The sequence below is a fragment of the Aythya ferina genome, assembly GCF_964211825.1.
Source record: "Aythya ferina genome assembly, chromosome: 17".
Classification (NCBI taxonomy): domain Eukaryota; kingdom Metazoa; phylum Chordata; class Aves; order Anseriformes; family Anatidae; genus Aythya; species Aythya ferina.
Genome location: NC_140316.1, coordinates 9,849,012 through 9,868,305, shown reverse-complemented (window position 1 = coordinate 9,868,305; position 19,294 = coordinate 9,849,012). Strand labels below are relative to the sequence as shown.

General features: G+C 40.3%; 1 protein-coding gene across 6 annotated transcripts in view; it reads left to right on the top strand.

Annotated features, from left to right (window-relative positions):
* The window catches only part of MED13L (mediator complex subunit 13L), a 211,219-nt gene that overhangs the window by 142,717 nt on the left and 49,208 nt on the right, over positions 1-19,294 (top strand). For all 6 annotated transcript variants that reach the window (XM_084539088.1, XM_084539089.1, XM_084539087.1 and 3 more), the window contains 3 exons: positions 14,022-14,167; positions 15,446-15,640; positions 16,016-16,207. In XM_084539088.1, coding sequence (XP_084395214.1) covers positions 14,022-14,167; positions 15,446-15,640; positions 16,016-16,207 — 533 coding nt within the window. The remainder of the gene's footprint in view (positions 1-14,021; positions 14,168-15,445; positions 15,641-16,015; positions 16,208-19,294) is intronic.

Below are 19,294 nucleotides of genomic sequence, written 5' to 3'. Positions count from 1 at the left end.
AGCTACGTGGGTGAGAACTCTGTACGAAATGAGTGCTTGCAGCACATTCCTTCCTACGGAGTTGTTTGGACTGGCAGCGGTCCTGAGTCAGCAGTATAGATGGCAGTAGAGGCTCAGGCACTGGGTTTGAAAGAGAGAAAGCCTACTTAGGGCTTACACCCAGTTCTCATGTGTTTCAGAGCAGAGAGATCTGTAACTCTCTGCACTCAGCTCGCTGTGGCATTACCACAGCTAAAGATCACAGATGAACAAATGATGCTGGCTTCCCTTTCTCTGGGGGTCATCGGGCTTCACGGAGTCACAATTGGATGGGTGCTGTTCACCAGAGCCTTCTGCTTGCTTCAGCACGCTCTGCAGCACGATTTGTAGTTCCTTTCTTGTAAGGCACATGACTGGTATGCTTGGCATTTATAGAAAACAGTTCTTGCCACAGAAGTGTTTTTGTGTGTGGTGTTTTTTTTCTTTTCAGCAGAAGTTTCAGCCAGAGACTGGTTGTTTAATACAAGGGAAAAACTGAGGAGGAAGTAATTTGTGTTATAAGGTTGCTTGGTAGAACTGAAAATAAGAAATCTTACATTTAAAATGATAGAAGAGTATTTTTTTCCTTCTCACGTTATTTTCTTCAATTGTGTTCTCAGAACATATGTTCTTTGGTTTTCAGATGATCTGTTTATCATATGTCTATGTAAATGTTAAAAATATTATAGTACATCTTGGACAGATGTACCGAGATGATATCTTCCTTTCATCTGTTTAAGCTCTATTCATTTGAGCTTCGTGTAGTTTCAGGGGGTGTTTTTAACTACGGATTATTGAAAATAATTTTTCTTTTCAGATTTCGTGCTTGGTTGGGTAGCTTATAGAAAAGGTGACTCATTTTCAGAGGTACTTTACTGGTGTAGCAGAGAAATTCCATGTTCATTCTATTATCATTCAGTGTGTTATTTTAAGGGAAAGCAAATGTCCTATCCAGTTGTAATATCAGTGAGATTTCAAGTGGTTTTAATAGGAAAAGGTCTTTTTCCCCCCTCTATTCTTCCCTCTCTTTAATACCAAATTATTTTCAAGTATCTCCTAAAGATGTTGTGGTCTCTGTGAAGCGATATGAAGTGACACAGTGGGGCTAATTTCATTAAACTAGGTATGGGAGATTGGCAATAAGAAAATAAATCCTGATCATGGAAGAGTAAACCTAGAAGGAAGGTGGTTATTAAAGAAATTGAAATTAAGTCAAAAAAAAGAGAGGTAAATAATGTGTTACCTTAATTAAGTCCAATTTAGTGTTAGTTTAAATATAAAAGAGCTAGAAGAGAAGACCAGGTGCCATAGAGAAAAAAAACTAGTACAAATGAAGTTGTCATGGAAAAGAAGAAAACTTTCAGGAGGTGAATAGGAAGTGCAGAGGTAGGAAACAGGGAATACGATTGACTGAACTGCAAAGCTTTGTTTTATAGTTTTTAATACAGTTCCTTCTCTATTGCTAGACATGAGTTGTGTGCCACCCGTTACAACTGCATTCACTCTTCAGGGACATCAAATGGGACCCAGCATGTAGACGCTAAATTATTTGGAGAGGATTCAGTGATTGACTTAAATGCAAAGGGATTAATTGGTCTCTAAACTAGTCAATTAAAATGTACTCTGAAAGTGGAAAGATCACAAATGCATGGCAATGAATAAATTAATGCATTTTTCAAGGTTTTAGTATTTTCTACATGTTGTTTAATATGGTTTTGGATCATAAAATTTATTCCAGGAATTGCGATCATACTGCATAATGGGTGCCTGTGAAATAATTTTCCACAGCCATCTTCTCAAAGCACAGCTGGCAGCAGGCTTACAGCATTATGTTCAATGTATATTAGTAGGTATTTACATCTTCTGCAGTCTCTTTTACAGATGATACAGCAAAGGATGACAAATTTTCTCTGAAACCATGCCATAAAATGAGTCGGGTCCAGGTCTCTCCAAAAACTCAGGCCCATCATGTGTAGCTCATTAAGCTTTATGCTCTTCAACAGGAGGGTGAAGGACATCATACCCTTAGCTAAAAAAGTGCTCAGCTCCTTGGTTCTTGACTGAGGTGTGCAGCACTAAGAAATGCAGGGAGATTTAAGTACTTCGGGGATTTTCTTGTTGTTTTTAATGCAGTCGACGTGTAGTTGTTTTTTTTTCTCTTTTAGGGGACAAAAAAAAGGCATTCATTTTATGGGAGTGCTGTCCTCTGGCTAAATGTGAGAGTTTGGCTGCAAGTCCTAGGAATATTAAAGCTCTCTGTCAAGTTTCATATCACTTCATGTTCTGTAATTCAAATGCAGGCTTGGTGTCCTAGCTTTATAATCATATGAAGGTATCAGAAGATTTGTTCTGGGAGACAAAGGAACACAGAGGGGAGTCACGTCTTCTCACGTTTGCCATTGTCATTTTGAAATTGATCTGGGATGGTCACAAGGTATCTCGCTGCGTGCTCGGGGAGCCTGGCTGCCTCTGCAGCAGGGAGCTCACAGAGCTGGAGTTTACCTGCTAGGTAAACTAAAATATGGCTAATACTGAAAAATAGATATATATATTTAATGCCTGATGGGGGTTTGTGTTTTTTTGTTCAGTTCCATGTTAAAGATTCAAATAACCTTATGATATAATGCATTTACTTATATTTTTTCCTTGAGGTGCCTGTTGTAAGCAGCTGTTTGAAGGTATAAATCAAAACCACATTGGTAGTTTTTAGGTTTCTTCCTAATTTTTCTATGTCGAAGAAACTAAGTAGCATTGTTGATACACGTTGTGTGAACGAGACAGATAAATGTAATTTCATCTTCACTGAACTTAATGACAACAAAGTACGGGCTTATGTCCCTTCTTTCCCTTCCAGTTGCCCTATTTGCTCAAGAATATTCTTTCTGAATGCCCTTAATCTAATATAATGCTACTTTGGATAATAGCATTCAGCTTTCGTGGGGGTGAAGAGAAGAGTGGTGCATTAACCTACATTAGCAGACAGGAAAAATAAGCGTCTGTTCAGAAGCCTTGCTGAAAAGGGGAGTGGTATTTGAGATGCTGTGTTTTTATTTTTATAATTTAAACGTCAAGTGTGCTACATATTTGTGGTCTGGTATCTTCGTTGTGGTGACAGAGCCTGTGTGCATGTCTGGAGAGCATATTTGTGAGTGATTGAAAAAGTAATTTCAATTGAGATCCAGCAAATTAATTGTAGTGTCTATTAACTTGTAAAATACTATGGATTGATATTACTGTGCCAGCTCTTCTTAAATTAGTCAAAAAGCAACGACGAAGAAGACTGCATGCTTTTTAGAAAATTAGCTTCCATTATTATTAGGGACATTTGTCTTTTTTTTTTTTTTTTTTTTTTTTCCCACAAGACCTCAGGTTTCATTATTTTTGAGCCCCAGTTTTGGGATTTATCTCTAGCAATCTTATAATCTTTGAAGATTTGGAAAACAATAAATTGAAGGCTGGACACGAGCCATCCATCTATTTCAAGACGTTGCAAGGAGGAGTGCTGAAGTAGCAATGTCTCGCGTCTGCTTCACTTTCATTCCTTGTGCTATTTGCCATCTGAGAATCATCGTATGTTCACGTACTGTTTCCCCATATATTTTATGGTTTCTGCTATGGTAGCTGTAGGATCAAGGCTCTGTAGCCGTGTTAGAACAGTACTGGGGCAGATTGTTCAACTAGCTGTTCCCACACAAAGACAATGTTTTCTTGGTTACTGAAATAGAGAGCTATGTTGTACAAAGATGGCCACATATATAAAAAAAAAAAGTTGTGGTATTTCAGATTTTACACACATAATGATATGGTAGCTCCCCAAAATGCATACAGTAGTGTTTATATATGTCATAGTTAGTATTCACTCAAGTTGCAGAGCTGTTGTGAGTGATGGTTGTTAACAAACTGCTCTTGAGATCAAAGCCTTTTTAGGGCAGAATAGAGAGTTGTGAACCTGAAATCCGTAGCCTTCATAGCAAATTTTGACATAACTGTCCAAATATAATTTAAGTGTGTTTGGGTTTTATTTACTTTTTCCTTTGGAAGATATTTTGTATTATCCCATATAAAAAATCTTTTCAAAAATGTGTATTTTTAATCTTTTGGTACGCAGAGCAGAGATGGATTTGCAGACATAGCTGTGCCTTTGAGTGAATCTGTGCCACAAGGGTGCATTTAAAAAAACAATAAAACTGTCTAACATGCTTTTGAATTGCCACCTAATACCAAAGGACTGATAATAACTTATGGCTTTGCTTCTAGAGTAGTAGTAATGCTACTTAATGCGCTTACTCTTATGAAAACAAAGCTCCTAGTGTAAATGTGGCTTGATACTCCGATGTACCTGTGTGTAAGTATTCTTTTCCTTTACAAGCTGAACGTGATTAGATCACTACCTTGCCTTGGTGCGGTGATAACTCACAGCTGCCGGTGGCAGAGCAGCGTGACGCCACTGGCAAGGGAAGGAAGGTCAGTTTAATCCACGGTGCGACTGCTGAAAGCATCTTTCTGGGGGACAGTGGGAAGCCTCCTTGGCTCCTTCAGCTGCCCTGGGGGTCTGTGACCCGCCGGTGGATCGCCCTACGGATGCGCTGGTCAGCAGTTTGATTGCAGCTCACTTCATCAGATAAAGTAATTGAGAGCTGTACTATCTGTGATAAAATTACTGAGGGAAGCGTAATTTGAGGGAGATACAGAGTTTAAACTTCGCAGTACTGAGCTGTTGAGAAAAGGTCAGTTTATGCCTTAGGCTTAAAAAAAAAAAAAAAAAAAAAAAGGTTGGCCAGCTTCCATCAGCATTAGTCAGGCTTGTTCTTGATTTTAGGTTATTAACATTCAGAAGGATTTTTTTCAGTCCCAGTCTCCAGAGCAGAACCGTTCATGACAATTCAGAGGTGATCTTATGCCTGCGTAGTATTTAATAAAAAGCTAAGAGAAATAGCACAAGAAGAGTGCTTTTTTGGGATACCACATGTTACCTAACATGTAACTTACTCAGCTACCGTGAGTATTACGTGTCACTGCGGTTATATGTGCTGAGCTGGCTGCATTCCTGTTTTAAAGAGAGATCTTCCGTGGAAATGAATTTTCCCATGGAGTCTGTTTCAAACTGTCCGAACAGAAAGAGTCAAACAGGGAAGGTAGGGTGATGATAAGGCAGGTCAGAAGGACGGGAATAGCAGCGATCTTAGAAACTGTATGCACAACTTTTCCTGATGTTGTTCTCTTGAGTATCCTAGGGCAAGAAAGCTTGCAGCCATTCTGACAATTTTCTAGTTAACTATAATTCATTATTGCCAACTGGGCTTTTGTTTTCAAAATAACTGGGAGGACTGATACTGTTAAGAGCAAATTCCTTATTTTTTAATTTTTTTTTTTCCCCTACAGAAGCTTAGAATTTTCAGTGAAAATGTGTGCTTATTTGAACATTAACTTGCATATCCCTTTAATATCCTTTGTTTGTTTTTTTGGTATGTTTTTGGATTTTATTGTAAAGACTATATATCATTTCTTGCAATAGACGGATGGTTGCAACAATTTTTATTTCCTAAATAGGCAGGATCCAGTGTCTTATCACAGCGATTTGATATTCATGATGTGTGTGATAAACTCGCAGAATCATTTTTTTGATAATGCAAATTGAAATAATTGAAAACAGCCGTAGTTCTAAGTCAACACTACTTTGAACTGCAACACAAATAAAAAGAAAATGCATTCAGTAATCATTGGTGCCTCAAGCTGTACATTGTGGTATTTGGGGAGTCCAAGGTTGGAGTGCTGCCTCTGTCACCTACCTGCTGCTAAGAGAACATTATTTGGGATTTCACTGCAGAAGTTTTACTTCGTAGCATACAAAAGACCTCTATTTTATCGTTTTCATTTGGCATTGAATAGAATTAATAAAAATTGGATTTAATTAAAGAATCAGTATTTTTTTTTTTGTTTTGTTTTTTAAGTATGCTGAATCTCTTTTAAGTTTATTTCACTCTGATAGAGTGAAACTATCTTTTTATCTCACCTTCTTATCTGCAGACTGTGTGTTTTGTAACCTGCAGCACCCTAAAGCTTCCTAAATGTTAACTGTTTGTAGGCAGATGCACGCAGTCTCCTTGTGCTCCACAGTGTTTGGTTTCCTGCCGTTTGATGTGCAGGTGGCACGCTGCTGAAGAGCAGGATGTCACATCGCTTGGTCTGAATGAGCTGTGCCACTGGGCCTGAAGTGCCAACTGAACAAACAGCGCTGCCTTACTCTGATTTTTAACTGGTTTGTATTGACCAGGTTTTTCTTGCCATCTGTCATTGTCCTGTATTTCCACTTGGGGGTGTGAGGATAAGCCTCATCCTTGATCCAGGGGCTTTCAGTATTCCTTCTTGCTCCAAGTGGCATTGACCGAGATGGAAAGCAGGATTTGTCCCTGTGTGTAGCAAAAGGAAAAACTTAACAGTGGGCAGGCAGCCTAATGTCTAATTATTCAGTAGTGCTGTGTTAGCCTGGGTTATTTACTTGTTCAGTAACTATCAGCAGTCGAGGAATTACTGCAGTTCATCTTCAAAATAGTAATAATGAGATTTTTGATCAAAACAGCACATTTTTGACAAACTGCATGATACACGTGTGCAGCTACCTATAGCTATATCGTAAAAGCTTGCCTATTTCTGTACAGGTTTAAGGGAAAACTCGGGGGGGGCTAGTGCTGCAGAACATGTTCTTCCCTCCACAGTTCGTGTGGCAAAAGCTTGGTGGTCTTCTGTCTGCACAGGGGAAAACTCCATGAAGCTGGAGTGCTGTCGCAGTGCAATATTCTTACAGTGCCGAGTGCTGCGCCGCTGCTCCATGTACAGCCCCATCCATCTTTATTAAGGACATGGGGAAAGAAAAGAAAACAAACATGGGACTATCTTAATCTAAGAGATCATAAACAGCCAGTGCAGAAAGCACAGAGCAGTTTGTCTGTGTTCCTGTTAAGGTTACATATGTTGTACGTGTCCTTTCCTCCAGCACAGACCCGCAGTGCGCCTCATACGCAGAGCCTCTGATAGAATTACTCGTCCAAGCACTCACTAATGCAGTGTGCAGCAGTTTCCCCTTGACTTCATGGAGGTGTTCGTACCGCTGTTAGCCTTGCCGTGCTGCAGATTGATGTACCCATTTGAAGTATAAACACCTGTGTCACTCCACGTACATTTCTGTGGAGGGAAAGGACCGAAGGCTGTGAGGGGGGATCAGGGAGAGCAATTCTGTGGTGAGGTGTGATAGCCTTGGCAAGAGGTTTTGTCGGTGATGACTGAGGAAGTGTTAGGATAATAAGTCTAACACAAAAAGTGTTTAGATAATGCTATCTAAATGCTTGCTGCATTGTGAAACTGCTAGCACACTGGAAAAACACTACAAGTAATTATATTTATTCTGAGTTTCTGGGTGCGCATCTCATACATTTAAAACAAATTCCAGCACAACATGTGAGACGACATACTGGGGTTTCTCCCAGGGTCAGTTTTCCTTGCACAGGAGAGCAAGGAGCTGGCTCTAGGTTGTTTCACCTATCTGCTGAGGGGCTGCGTCTGAGGCCACAGCACAGGGAACCACCGGCTCTGGTGGGCTGCCGACCACCTGCAGCAAGGCTGTTGTATCCACAGAACTCACGTGTTTGTCCATGTCTAGCACTATTTTCCATTCTGGTTTTGTTGTGGTTTCTGCAGAAGTGGTTACTAATTACACTATGTTTCTTAAATGTTTGTATATTGCAGGCTACTGAAGCCGCACCTCTGAGTAACGCACTTTGTCTTCTTTCAGCCTGGCCAATGCTCGCAGTCCATCTGCTAGGCAGGGGATGCTACGGGTTACTTGTGAGCATGAGAAATAGCACGGAAATGTTTTGCTTCTCAGGCTGTATGTACACCAGTTATTAGACCAGACAGGTCCTGGTCTCGAGAAGGGGCCTGCAATCATCCCGCCTGCCTAATTGCTGCGTGCTCCCTGCTTGGCTCCGGGCAGTGGCAGCCAGCACTCGACCAAGGCAAAGCCCAGGAGAGGTTCTGGGGCTAGCAAGGGCCAAGGGCTGGTTCCAGTAAATCAGTGTGGATAATGCCTCCCTTTGGGGGAGAGATGAGGAGGGTTTAACCATATGATCCTCTGGCTGTGCTGTTTCTTGTAAGGGCCAGAAAATAGGTCCCAGCCTTTTTTTTTTTTTTTTTTAATTAGCTGCTATTGATGAAGTCTCAGTTCCAAGTCCTCTTCTGCACTCGCAGTATGTGCGGAGAAGCTTCCTCTTTCAACACAGCTGCTTGGCAGGTCCCTGCAGCTCCAGTTCCTAAATTGCACCATTGTATGTCATAGAGAAGTGTCCTGCAGATGCGGGTGCTCTGGGAGCGCACCACTGCTCGTTTAAGGATGAGCATAGGAGCTGGGAAAGGTGTGATTAAAAACCAAAGCAAAAAGCCTCTCTTCTCCATTCCCAATACATTCAATCTATAGTTGGAGGAGCTTTGTCGAATTCGGACCTCACTGGTGATATTTATATCCAGATTATTTAAAAAGAGGTAATTTTCAAACTGTGCTATTGATGTCCTGACATGTGTTTGCGCATGCTGGGGGCTGTAGGTGTCCAGGTGCTGCCGTCTCCTGCCTGGACCATCGCTGTGACCCGCTCGTAGCTGTCCTGCTGCTTGAGACAAACGCGGAGGAAACTGTCATTATGTTCTTACTCTTATGTTCCCAGTTGGTGCCGAGCCTTTTCATGTGCTCTTTTTCGTATACCGCATCAACCAAGTGATTAGGAAAACACACCATCATACAAATGAGGCTAATGCTCATGGCTTACTGCTGCCTCTTCTTAGATCAAGCTTTCTGTTAATAAAGCTATTTTGGGGTAACTGTGATTAGGGGACTTTCAGATCCCAACCCTAATTTTGAGGGGAACTAGAACAGCAATAGAGATTATTCTTCATTAAACAACAACCAAAAAATTATTAAAGCAGTCAGTGGCTTTACTGACAATAGCTTACAAACTAAAGGAGAGAAACATGACAGCCAGCAGCCTGGCAGCTTGAGCTCAACGTTCTGGTGCCTGTGTTAGGAAGGGAAGTTCTGAGGTGTGCTCCAAAAGAGCAAAAGTGTACCCAAGACTGGGGTTACATTTATGATGATAAACAACCATTTCAACAACTGTACCGGTGATGAGAGGGTTTTAGAACATGTAATACATACAGTCTTAATTTAGAGTAAGAGAGAATAACATTTGTCAAAGTGCTTCATATAATCCACGTGTGCATGTTCTCATTTTGTACATGCATTCAGAGCTCAGTTATGAAATGCAATTTTTCAGCATTTTTTTTTTCATTGACATTAGTTGTAGGGAAATAAGCCCTTTAAAATTTGAATGCAGACTAGCTCATTTTCTGTCAGGTATTTATATAAACCTACTACATATGGGAAAAGTAAGATAATAAATCCATCAGATGTTCTCCTTTCTCTGCCAATGTTGTGTAGTATAAACCTCATCATGTTTTCATAGTTCTCATCTGATTTTTATATATACATAAATTTAAACTCATGTATTTCCTTTAAGTCATTTATAGTAACGGAGGGAATGGTGTTCAGAAAGATTATGGGAAGTCCTAAATGTTGCATTAAAAAGAGATTTAGGTACCTTTTAGGTATCTCAGAAGTTATTTAAGGGAATGGAGATCCCAGAGGAAGTATCTGAAAGACAGTTATTGCCAGTTGCAGGTGATGAGGTGCCAAACTGAAGGTCTGATAAATGAAAATAGTCTTTATTGAAAGGATTTTCTGTGATAAATCTTGTTTGCTTTGTATGGCTAATAGAGGAGAAAACAAAAGTACCTGTAGCACTTAGGAGGAGGACACAGATGTTTGCTTGTGTTACAATAAAAAAAAAGAAAAGATAACATTGCTATTTCTTTTTGGGGTTTTCCTCATCAATTTCCTTGCTCTTAAAGCATAGTAGGATTAGTTTCCTACACAAAGAACAGATTCAAAGTTCAATTAAGTGAAATGACATGCAATATTTGTCACTGTGGAATTGCAGTGTGATTTTTTTCTTTATATTTCTATTAATAGAAGCCTTTTACTTAAGTAATGACTTTAATTTTAGTAAATAAGTCTCTTTTCAGCAAATAGATTGGAAATAGTCCTTAAAGTATATGCTCAAGAATTTGCTGGCTCAAGACCACAGTGCTCAGCATTCTTAGAGCTTGGCCTAAATGCAGCTACAGCTGGAAATAGCACAAAATACTCTGTTTGGGAATGTGACATCACAGCTGCGGCAGCTGTCAGTCACCTCTCAGGGAAAGAGAGGTTTTTGGAAAAAACGCCTGTGAAAAGGGGATGATGAGTCCTGCGTGGCATAGCAGAGGTACTGTATAGATTTGCATTCCTTTAAGATGCTTTCAATTTTTATAAAAGAGGGTAAAAGAATAGGTCTTACGAAAATCTGTATTGAAGTTTTGTGATGGGAAGTCACTGCAACTACCACTGGCTGTGGTGGCACTGTTCGTATGCCTGGACAAAAGAAAAAAAAGGAAAGGAAGGAATTAAAAACCTTAAACTCTAAGCGGTAGCAGGCTGAGTAAATCCAGCTGAAGTCTTTATCACGAATATATGAAGTGTAAGGTCATAAAAGTATCACTAAGCATTTCCACTTCATACTACACCCAAGGCTTAAATAATTCTGAATGCTCCCAACATTTTTAAATCCATCAGATGCTTGGGCCTCCTGATTCCTGATGGGGAGCTCCCAGGGTCCGTGAGGCACGATGCGCTGCCTGGCAGTTTGCTCAGGATGGCCATCCCGCTGTCACCCTTCCACCTGAGGACGTTTTGGCCCTTCTTCCTTTCATTTGCGTAGCAATACAAGCTCAAAAGCGTGATTGTAAAGCTGGTCTCGTTCCCTGCGCAATCCTTTAATCTGTGCAGAGAGAGCGTGTAACGCAGCTGTTGAAACGTGGTAGTGCTTCTGTTACTGTGCTGGTTCTGAGCCGCTATGAACTGGCAGCTCAAGGTGGCGCAGCAGACTTCAGAGAACAGGGGAGATGGCCTGGAAGCCATTTCACAGGCCTCTTGGTGCTTTGTGATAACTTCAAATGGCAGAGAGATAAAAGAAGGCACAGAAACAGGTAGGTTTATGAATCTGTAGAGATTGTGGAGTGGGATTCCAAAGCCTGACAGCTTCTGTTTCTGAATGCATTTAAATTTCAAAAAGAAAATCAGTCTGAACATGGTGCTGAGCATCTTCAGATCTCCAGCATGATGTACCCTGTGTGGAGCTGTTGTACGGCGCCTTCCTTAGCCCTAGGAGAGCAGTAGGTTGGTCAGCAGCACAGGGCGTGGAGAAAATGTGGTTGGAGGGTTCTAGTGAGGACTGGAACAACGTTTGGGTTTTAGAGACTTGGGCTGAAGTACCTAGGTCTTGGTGTATGCCGAGGTGGTTCCGAAAAGCAGAGTCTGAGAGCTCGGTCTGCCTGCGAAATCAGGCTGTTGGTAAATTTGCTGCATGAATTTCATCCGGCCATGTGTCCCGTCTGCAGCCAGGGTGATTTCTGCAGCTTGGTATTTAAGGAATTGTGTGAAATGTACTAAAGTCAGGAATGTCAGCAGGCTGGGGTGGACGTGCCTTAGTGGAATACATCACCGGGCGCTGACACTATTTTCTTGAAATAAAATTCCTATTTGTTACTCAAGTAAATATTCTACTCAGCATCTGCCAGAAACTTGTTGGGAGTGCAGGAAGTCTCCAGGCCTTGATCTTTACAATTTTTGTCTTGAAAGCTGATCTTGTGGCACCAATGCTGGCACCGGAGGGAGCATAGCGTTCCTGTGGGTGCTGGGGGCCACCCCAGGAGGAGGGAGGAAGGCTGAGGAAGAGGAGCAGGAAGGGCAGTGGGGTGCAGCCGTGCCTGGCGGGTTCTGTGCTCACCGTGTGTGCTCTGTGCATGCCTCGTGCTGGCCGTGCTCCGTCCTTCACTGCTCGAGTGTGTGCTGCTGGCCACGCTAGTGTGGTTCTTCTGTGATGTGCCATGGTTTCAGGAAACAAAACTGGACCTAGTACTGTATTTGGATATTTTTTTTGGTCTGTAATTAGCTGTATGTTTTTTTGTTTGTTTGTTTGTTTGTTTGTTTTTTAATCTGAAGCTATTTCATTTTCTGAACTTAATCATTAATTTCAGTGTTAGCTGATTCTCTGAAAAAAATAGTGAGACGTATTCCCTTCCCTGGAAAAACAAACGAATCTTTTGTCTCTCAAACTCTGGTTTTGTCTATTTCTGATTCTGACAGTGTTTATGGTCGGTTGTGACTGTTGCATAAGATGGCACGTGATTTGTTCGTGCCAGACCTCTTTGCAAGAGGCTTGAAAGGGTCCCTGTGTGGTCCCAGAAGGCTATTTTTCCTGCAGTTCAATAGAAGACAAGCAAGACTTTCATAGGCAAACACTGTAGGACGCTTGCAGAATCAGGAGGATTTCTGTGTAATATCCTAAAGACAGGAGTTGAAAATGACTCCTTTACAAATAGCTTTGCTCTCTCCTTTAGAGAGGCTGACCTGCTGCACGCAGAACTCATTGCAGAGATTATCCTCCCGCTTGATCTTACACCAGATTTCGCAGCCTTTTGTATTTAGTAGGATCTTCTTTACATTCAAGGCTATTGTCCTATGTCAGGGAAGTAATGGGTTTCGATGGTATAGTTGGTCTTTTATTTTTGTGTTTCTTGGATGCACACAGTCCATTCCTGTTAGTTGCTTTTCCCTTTAACGTGGGGCAAGAAAGATGGGCGGGTAGGAATACCTGGGCCCCTTTGTTCCCTGTAACTTGAAATTTCTTTTCTTTGTGAAAATGGAAATCTACAAAACCCTTTTATTTCATAGTATTAAATAAATGCCACAAAGTGCCTCTGGGTACAGAATGGTAGCACCAAGGAAGTCTCGCTGCTCTCTTTCACTTAAGGGACGTTTTCCCTCCAGATTTTCTCAGCTGACCATTTTCTGTTTTCCTCTGGAAATGTCTGAGGCTTACAGATGGCTAACTTGTGCTGTGGGATGAAAACTTGTTCTACATGATGTGTGGAGTCATACCGGGATTTAGTGAGATGCAAACAGTGTCCTGTTCCAGCCCATCAGTGCTTTGTTTAGAAAGAAGCAGTAGTTGAGCAGTTGGTCGTATTAAATGCAGTTGCCTGCGTTAATCCATTTTGGTCAAGGTAGTTAAGAGGTGGCTTGAAAATGATGGCTGGTCCTGTGCCAAAGCCAGCAGCTGTAAAACTACGTGCAGCCATTGTATCGGACCAAAAAGTCACCGCATCATTACCACTGCAGCTTTGTACATTTTTCGCTGATCACAATGATAAAAAAGCATGAAACATGGTTGTGCGTTTTTTTTTTTTTTCTTGTGACTTTGTTGCAAGGGATATTTAGGTAAATAGTTGGCAATGATGGGAGTTACTTAATGGGTGGAATTAAGTAGGAAAGGTTTAAATAGCATTCACTTTAAATCAAATTTGATCATCAGTAGCTGATCTGTTGTTCATCTTAGACCATTGCCAGCTTCTTGTAACAAATGCTTTTATTTCCTCTAATGGAGGTTCTCATGAGGTGTTGTACAATCATCTTCCTGTTCCTTCCCTACTCTTGTTCAGCTAGAATCAGTTTCAGAGTTAATTTTGAAGAACTGCCTTTTCTTTCTGAAGACCCTTATTTTTACCTCTTAAATCCTGGTTAAGGGCCTCTTTGTTAGTAATGATCTTATTAACCGAAACAGGCTGGAAAACGCATCTTTGAGAGAGGTGCCAGCACTGTTAAATAGCTGTCCAGGGAGAGGTCATTCTGTTGTACAAGATCATCAGTCTGTCCTTGACACTGCACTCAGTAGCCACAAGTGACAAACCCTAAGAGCGTATTTTGAGCCAGTTTGGCCTCTGAGGCTATGAAATCACTCCTGTGAGTTCATTAACATGCTAATTACATTTGTTTCTTTTTTGTCTCCCCACATCTCCAGTGAACATTTGTCATGTGCCTTCACATTCTTTCTTCATGGGGAAAGCAATGTGTGCACCAGTGTGGAGATTGCTCAACACCAGCCAATCTACCTGATCAACGAGGAGCATATCCATATGGCCCAGTCCTCACCATCGCCATTCCAAGGTAAGGGAGGTAGTTTGGGAACGTCATGTGCTTATCCTCACTGCTGTGTGGCTCCTGGTGATGTTATCTTCAGAGGTGAATTAAAATAAGATTAAGGAATTCTTCAAATAACTTAAATTTCTTTTCAGGAAATTGTGGACATGAGGCAAAATGTTGTTAGGACCTCAAAACTATAGCTAGCCATAAATCGTCTGCAAATTTTCCAGAGCTTTCTGTTCATTAATATGGGTTCTGAAAGTATGCATATATAGTAAATAAAAAGAAGTGTATATTTTTTGTTAAAGGACTTATTATTTTAAAACATGAGTGCATTGATTCCATTTTCTTGCATGGTGTCTAGGTCAGTGGGTTCAAACCCATGACTTTAATACTGCAGGGATACTAATACTGAGGGTTGAAGGTACATCAGAAAGAATGAAAAGTCTGATTATATATTTGCCAGTGTAAGAAATTAGGGTTTTACAGAACTAAGTTACAGCTTCTTAAAATCATGATGCAATTGCAGTGCAAATCTCTACCCCCCAAGTTTGGAATAATTCAGTCATTGAGTTATACTGTTATTACAGTCTGAAATTGTAATTTCAAAGTAATCAAAGCAAGAGATCTTTATAAAGTTAAACATTAAAGAAACACCGAGAGATTAGAAAATGAGTGCTTATAGAAATTTTGTTGAAAAATGTTTCATTACAAAATGTGAAGTTTTGGCAGAAGTGTAGACACTTAAATCATTTAAGATTTTATTTCAGTGAGCTAAGTTGATTAGTCTCTCAAATCAAATATGACTAAAAGCAAAACTGAGTCTGAATAGAAGTATCTGTCATAGAGCAACTAGTTTTCCCTGTTTGTCATGGCTGTAGTATTCTTCAGGTACTGTTTCTATCCTTTTTAATGCTGAGAAGGCCCTAGCATCATGTGTTCTGGTAAAAAAAAAAACAAAAAAACACAAAACTGTTGTTGAGTATCTGTCTCCCATTATTTCCGTATATGGCCATACCTTTGCCATGGTGAGTATCATTCCAGTACACGTGATAACTTCAGTGTTGATATCATTAGTCTAAACTGAAAAAAAAAAAAAAAATGTTTTTTGGCTCAGTAAGTTTGCTAATGCAGTGACATGAAGCTTTAAATCCATGCCCTTACCTGATTTTGCAGTGGCTTTTCCCTGAAGACAGCTCCTTAAATCAGCACACAAATGGAATATTGAGTCAAGCTGGGCACAGAATGCCTGATATTATTGGAATACACGTACTGTAGGCACTATTGTTTCTTATTTTGCAGTTTTGGTGAGTCCTTATGGTTTGAATGGTACACTCACGGGCCAGTCATATAAGATGTCAGACCCAGCAACGCGTAAGCTGATGGAGGAATGGCAGTATTTTTACCCTATGGTGCTGAAGAAAAAAGAAGGGATGAAAGAGGAAGAAGAGCTGGGATATGACAACGATTTCCCTGTGGCAGTTGAAGTCATTGTTGGTAAGTTTCAGTATTCTGCCTGAAGGATTTTCTTCTTCCACATGCTTAAAAAAAATCTAATTAATCAGAAACAGCTATTATAATTTTCCTATCTTCTCTTGTAGCTCTCTTGACACTGGAACATCTGACTAGTTATCTTGCCTCAAGCTTCTTTACTCCCTGTATCCCACATGCTATTATTCACATTATCAAGCTACTTGTTTCATCCCTGTACTGGTTGTAGAGGGCTGAATGTTTATTAGTATGTGAATTTCGTTAGCTCTTTGTATTTCAGATAAGTTTTGTCTAATTGACATTGAAAACAAGTAGAAGAGACTAGGGCTGCTGAATATTATATGGTATGTTTAAGACTTTTGTTCTTCCATTTCTTTCTAGGTGGTGTAAGGATGGTGTATCCTTCAGCCTTTGTTCTCATCTCCCAGAGTGACATTCCTGTGTCACAGAATGCTGCCAATACTGGAGGCCATATAAATGTGGGACAGCAGGGACTTGGAAGCATGAAAGATCCTGCTAGTACCTGTGGGATGCCACTCACTCCACCCACTTCTCCAGAGCAGGCTGTTATGGGTAAGCAATACGCCCAGCAGGCTGCAGTCATTCTTCCATTTTTGCGTAGCTCACAGTGGGAGGAGAGTGTTGATTCATTGTTGTACAAGGGTGTAGTGAACGTACAGGAATATGTAGCTCATTTTGACAGAACTAGAAATAGAGCATTTAACTAGTTATTTGTGTTGGTGGAATAAAAATTTGCAAATACTAGCTACCCACGACAGCTGGGTTTTAATTAGGGGCCAGTCAAAAGAAAAGTACAAGTCTCCGGAACTGGTGACAAAGAGCTGGGCTTCCCAAATGGGGTCAGATATGGACTTGCATCATCTGCAAGTGGCACACAGAGCGCTGCGTTATACGTGCATTATACCCATTTTGTCTGGGTGGAGTATGCCCCTTTCAAGCAATTGGATCCACAGTAGTTGTAATCTTGGAAGCTATCCAAATATTTGGTAGGTAGGGTGCTAGATCCTTAGTATTTTGCTTCTTATAAATAAATAAATATATCCTGTTGCTCCTCAGAAATGAAAATAAATATATATACAGTCTGTTGTCATCCGGGATGCAGATGAGATCTTCACATTAGTTGTTGTTAGGGAAGTTACGTTGCAACAAATTCAGGATTGCAGTTTCAAGTGAGGACTAAGGAACAGAGGAGTCATACATTTGTGTGCAAACAAGGACTTTGGAATAGAGGAGTCAAACGTATGCTTGTGTGCAAACATCTAAGATGAAGAAGTAAAAGAAAAAAATGAACTATCTGATACGGGAAAAAAATAAACTGACTTTTGTTCAAAAAAATGTTTTCAAGGTGTGTTTACAGCTATTTTTTTCTGTATAGATTGTCTTCTGAACATGTTTTTTATGAACCTACCAATTAATAACAGAATCACAAAATAGTTGAGGTGGGAAATGACGTCTGGAGATCATCTCATCCAATCTGCCTGCAGAAGGCAGGGCCAGGCAGAGCAGGCTGCTCAGGACATCATCCACTTAGGTTTTGAGTATCTCCACTATCAGACACTTCACAGCCTCTCTGGACAGCCTGTTTCAATAGCTGACTGCTTTCACAAGAAAAAGTTATTTCTCATGTTTAAATGCAATTTCCTGTATTTCAATTTGTGCCCACTGCCTCATCTCCTTTCAACGGGTACCACTGGCTGTATCCTCTCTGCTCTCCGCAGCAGGTATTATTTATCCACATTCCTCCCCCAGCATTCTCGCAATTGCCTTGTAACTTTTCTTAATAATGATTTCACAAGCACTGGCATGCTTTATGCTTTGCAAATGAAAATTTTTCGGAATAGAGTTCTCAGTTCTCAGATTGTCTCAGTTAGCAAAATCGTTAGAGACCACTCCCCACTGGACAGCCTTCTGCCAGAGGCCTCTCAGAAACATTTCAGCCTTCATTGCAGTGGAATCTTCAATACACATCTGTCAAGGAGCATCTGTTCATGCTGCCCAAAGTACATGAGCGGAATAATGGATTTAAACTTTATTTTTGAAAGTATTTGAAGCAGTTGCAAAACACTAAATACACTTTTTTTGAGCTTGTTGATTAGTGTCTGCCATGACAGAGCAGGAGACATGAAGTTCCTACAAGTTTCTGGGAGAGTAAGCTCCCAGATGGGGCTGAGGAATCCTTTCAATACCCTCACGGAGGCGTAGGGAGATACTGGGCTGGCTTAGCACTTAATAGATACCTCTGTCAGATGAAGAGGATCAATCTTGATGCAAAACCCAGGAAAATCATCATCATCTCCACTGCCATGGAAGTACTTGTCCATGAACAGTGCTTGTGAATGAATACAATAAAAAAAATACAGAGTATCTACTGCTAATAATTCTACTCAAGTAGAATCTGAGATATAAACTCACCTTGAATAGTATTTTTCAAGGCAATTGATAGTTTAAATAAGGAAAAAGCAAGTTACTTTATTAGTAACTGAAGCAAGACAATCTACTTCTAAATAATCTAGGGATTGTTAAAGTATCTGATGCAGATTAAAATGTTCAAAATTGCCATTGTATTTTTAAATCTTTCAGATCCCTAAGAAATTTATATAATATCACAAGTGAGTTCAATGCTTAAAAGCTATTAACATCTAAAAAATGTTCAGACCATTCGATCTGGCACCCACAATTTCTGTCAGTTTTCTGCTGTTGTTTAGGAGGGCAATATGAAACTGGTGCCTCCCCAGTGAATAACGAAAGGATTCCATTATATTGTATCATTTACGATTTTAAAAGACCTTGACAAATTGGAGAAATGGATTGGAAAAACATGGCATGCTGTTTGGAATTGGTAAATGGGATACATAAACTGGGTTAATCTGAGGCACATGAATAATCCTTCAGTTCTGCCCTGGACTGGTAAAAATGTGGTTGTAGTTCCATGTCCAGTTTTGAGCACCATTATTAAACAAAGATGTGGACACACTGGATGGAGTCCAGAAAAGTGCAGTACGAATGGTTATAGATTTTGCAAACAGGGCCCACAGGGAAAGATGGAAAGAATTGAGGTTGTTTAGTCTAGAGAAGAGAAATTTGAAGGAGAGACAGTGAAACAATCTTCAGAGACATAAAAGGGAAAAAGACTAATCTTTTCTCTGCAACCAGTAAGTAATGAATCTAAACTAGAGCAAAGCAAATCTAGGTTAAACATGGGGAAAAACTTTCTCTGGGTAAGGATAATTAAGTGTTAGAATAAATTGGCTGGTGGGAAGCTACCATCAGCAGAGAGGTGCAGGGGTTGTTTCTTTTTTTTTTTTTTTTTCTTTTCCTTTTTCCTTTTTTCAATTCAATATTTGATCAGGGATGAAACGGGATAGACTTCCATATCTCTTCAGTATGCTCTACCAAGCATACTTTATATGATTGGGTCTTAATTATGGAACAAAATAATTTGCCACTGAAACTAGGGAATGGGATTTTTTCACGTGTAGGACCAGGGTGCAGCAGTGGGATTACCAAGTGACCACTGGTGAATGTCTGTTTGCCTCCTGTTGTATTTACACCATTATATGACAGTTATTTGGATGTCCATGTGTGTTCCCATATCTTGTCAGTGATTTTCATGGCTAGAAATTAGTGTCAGAGTATGAG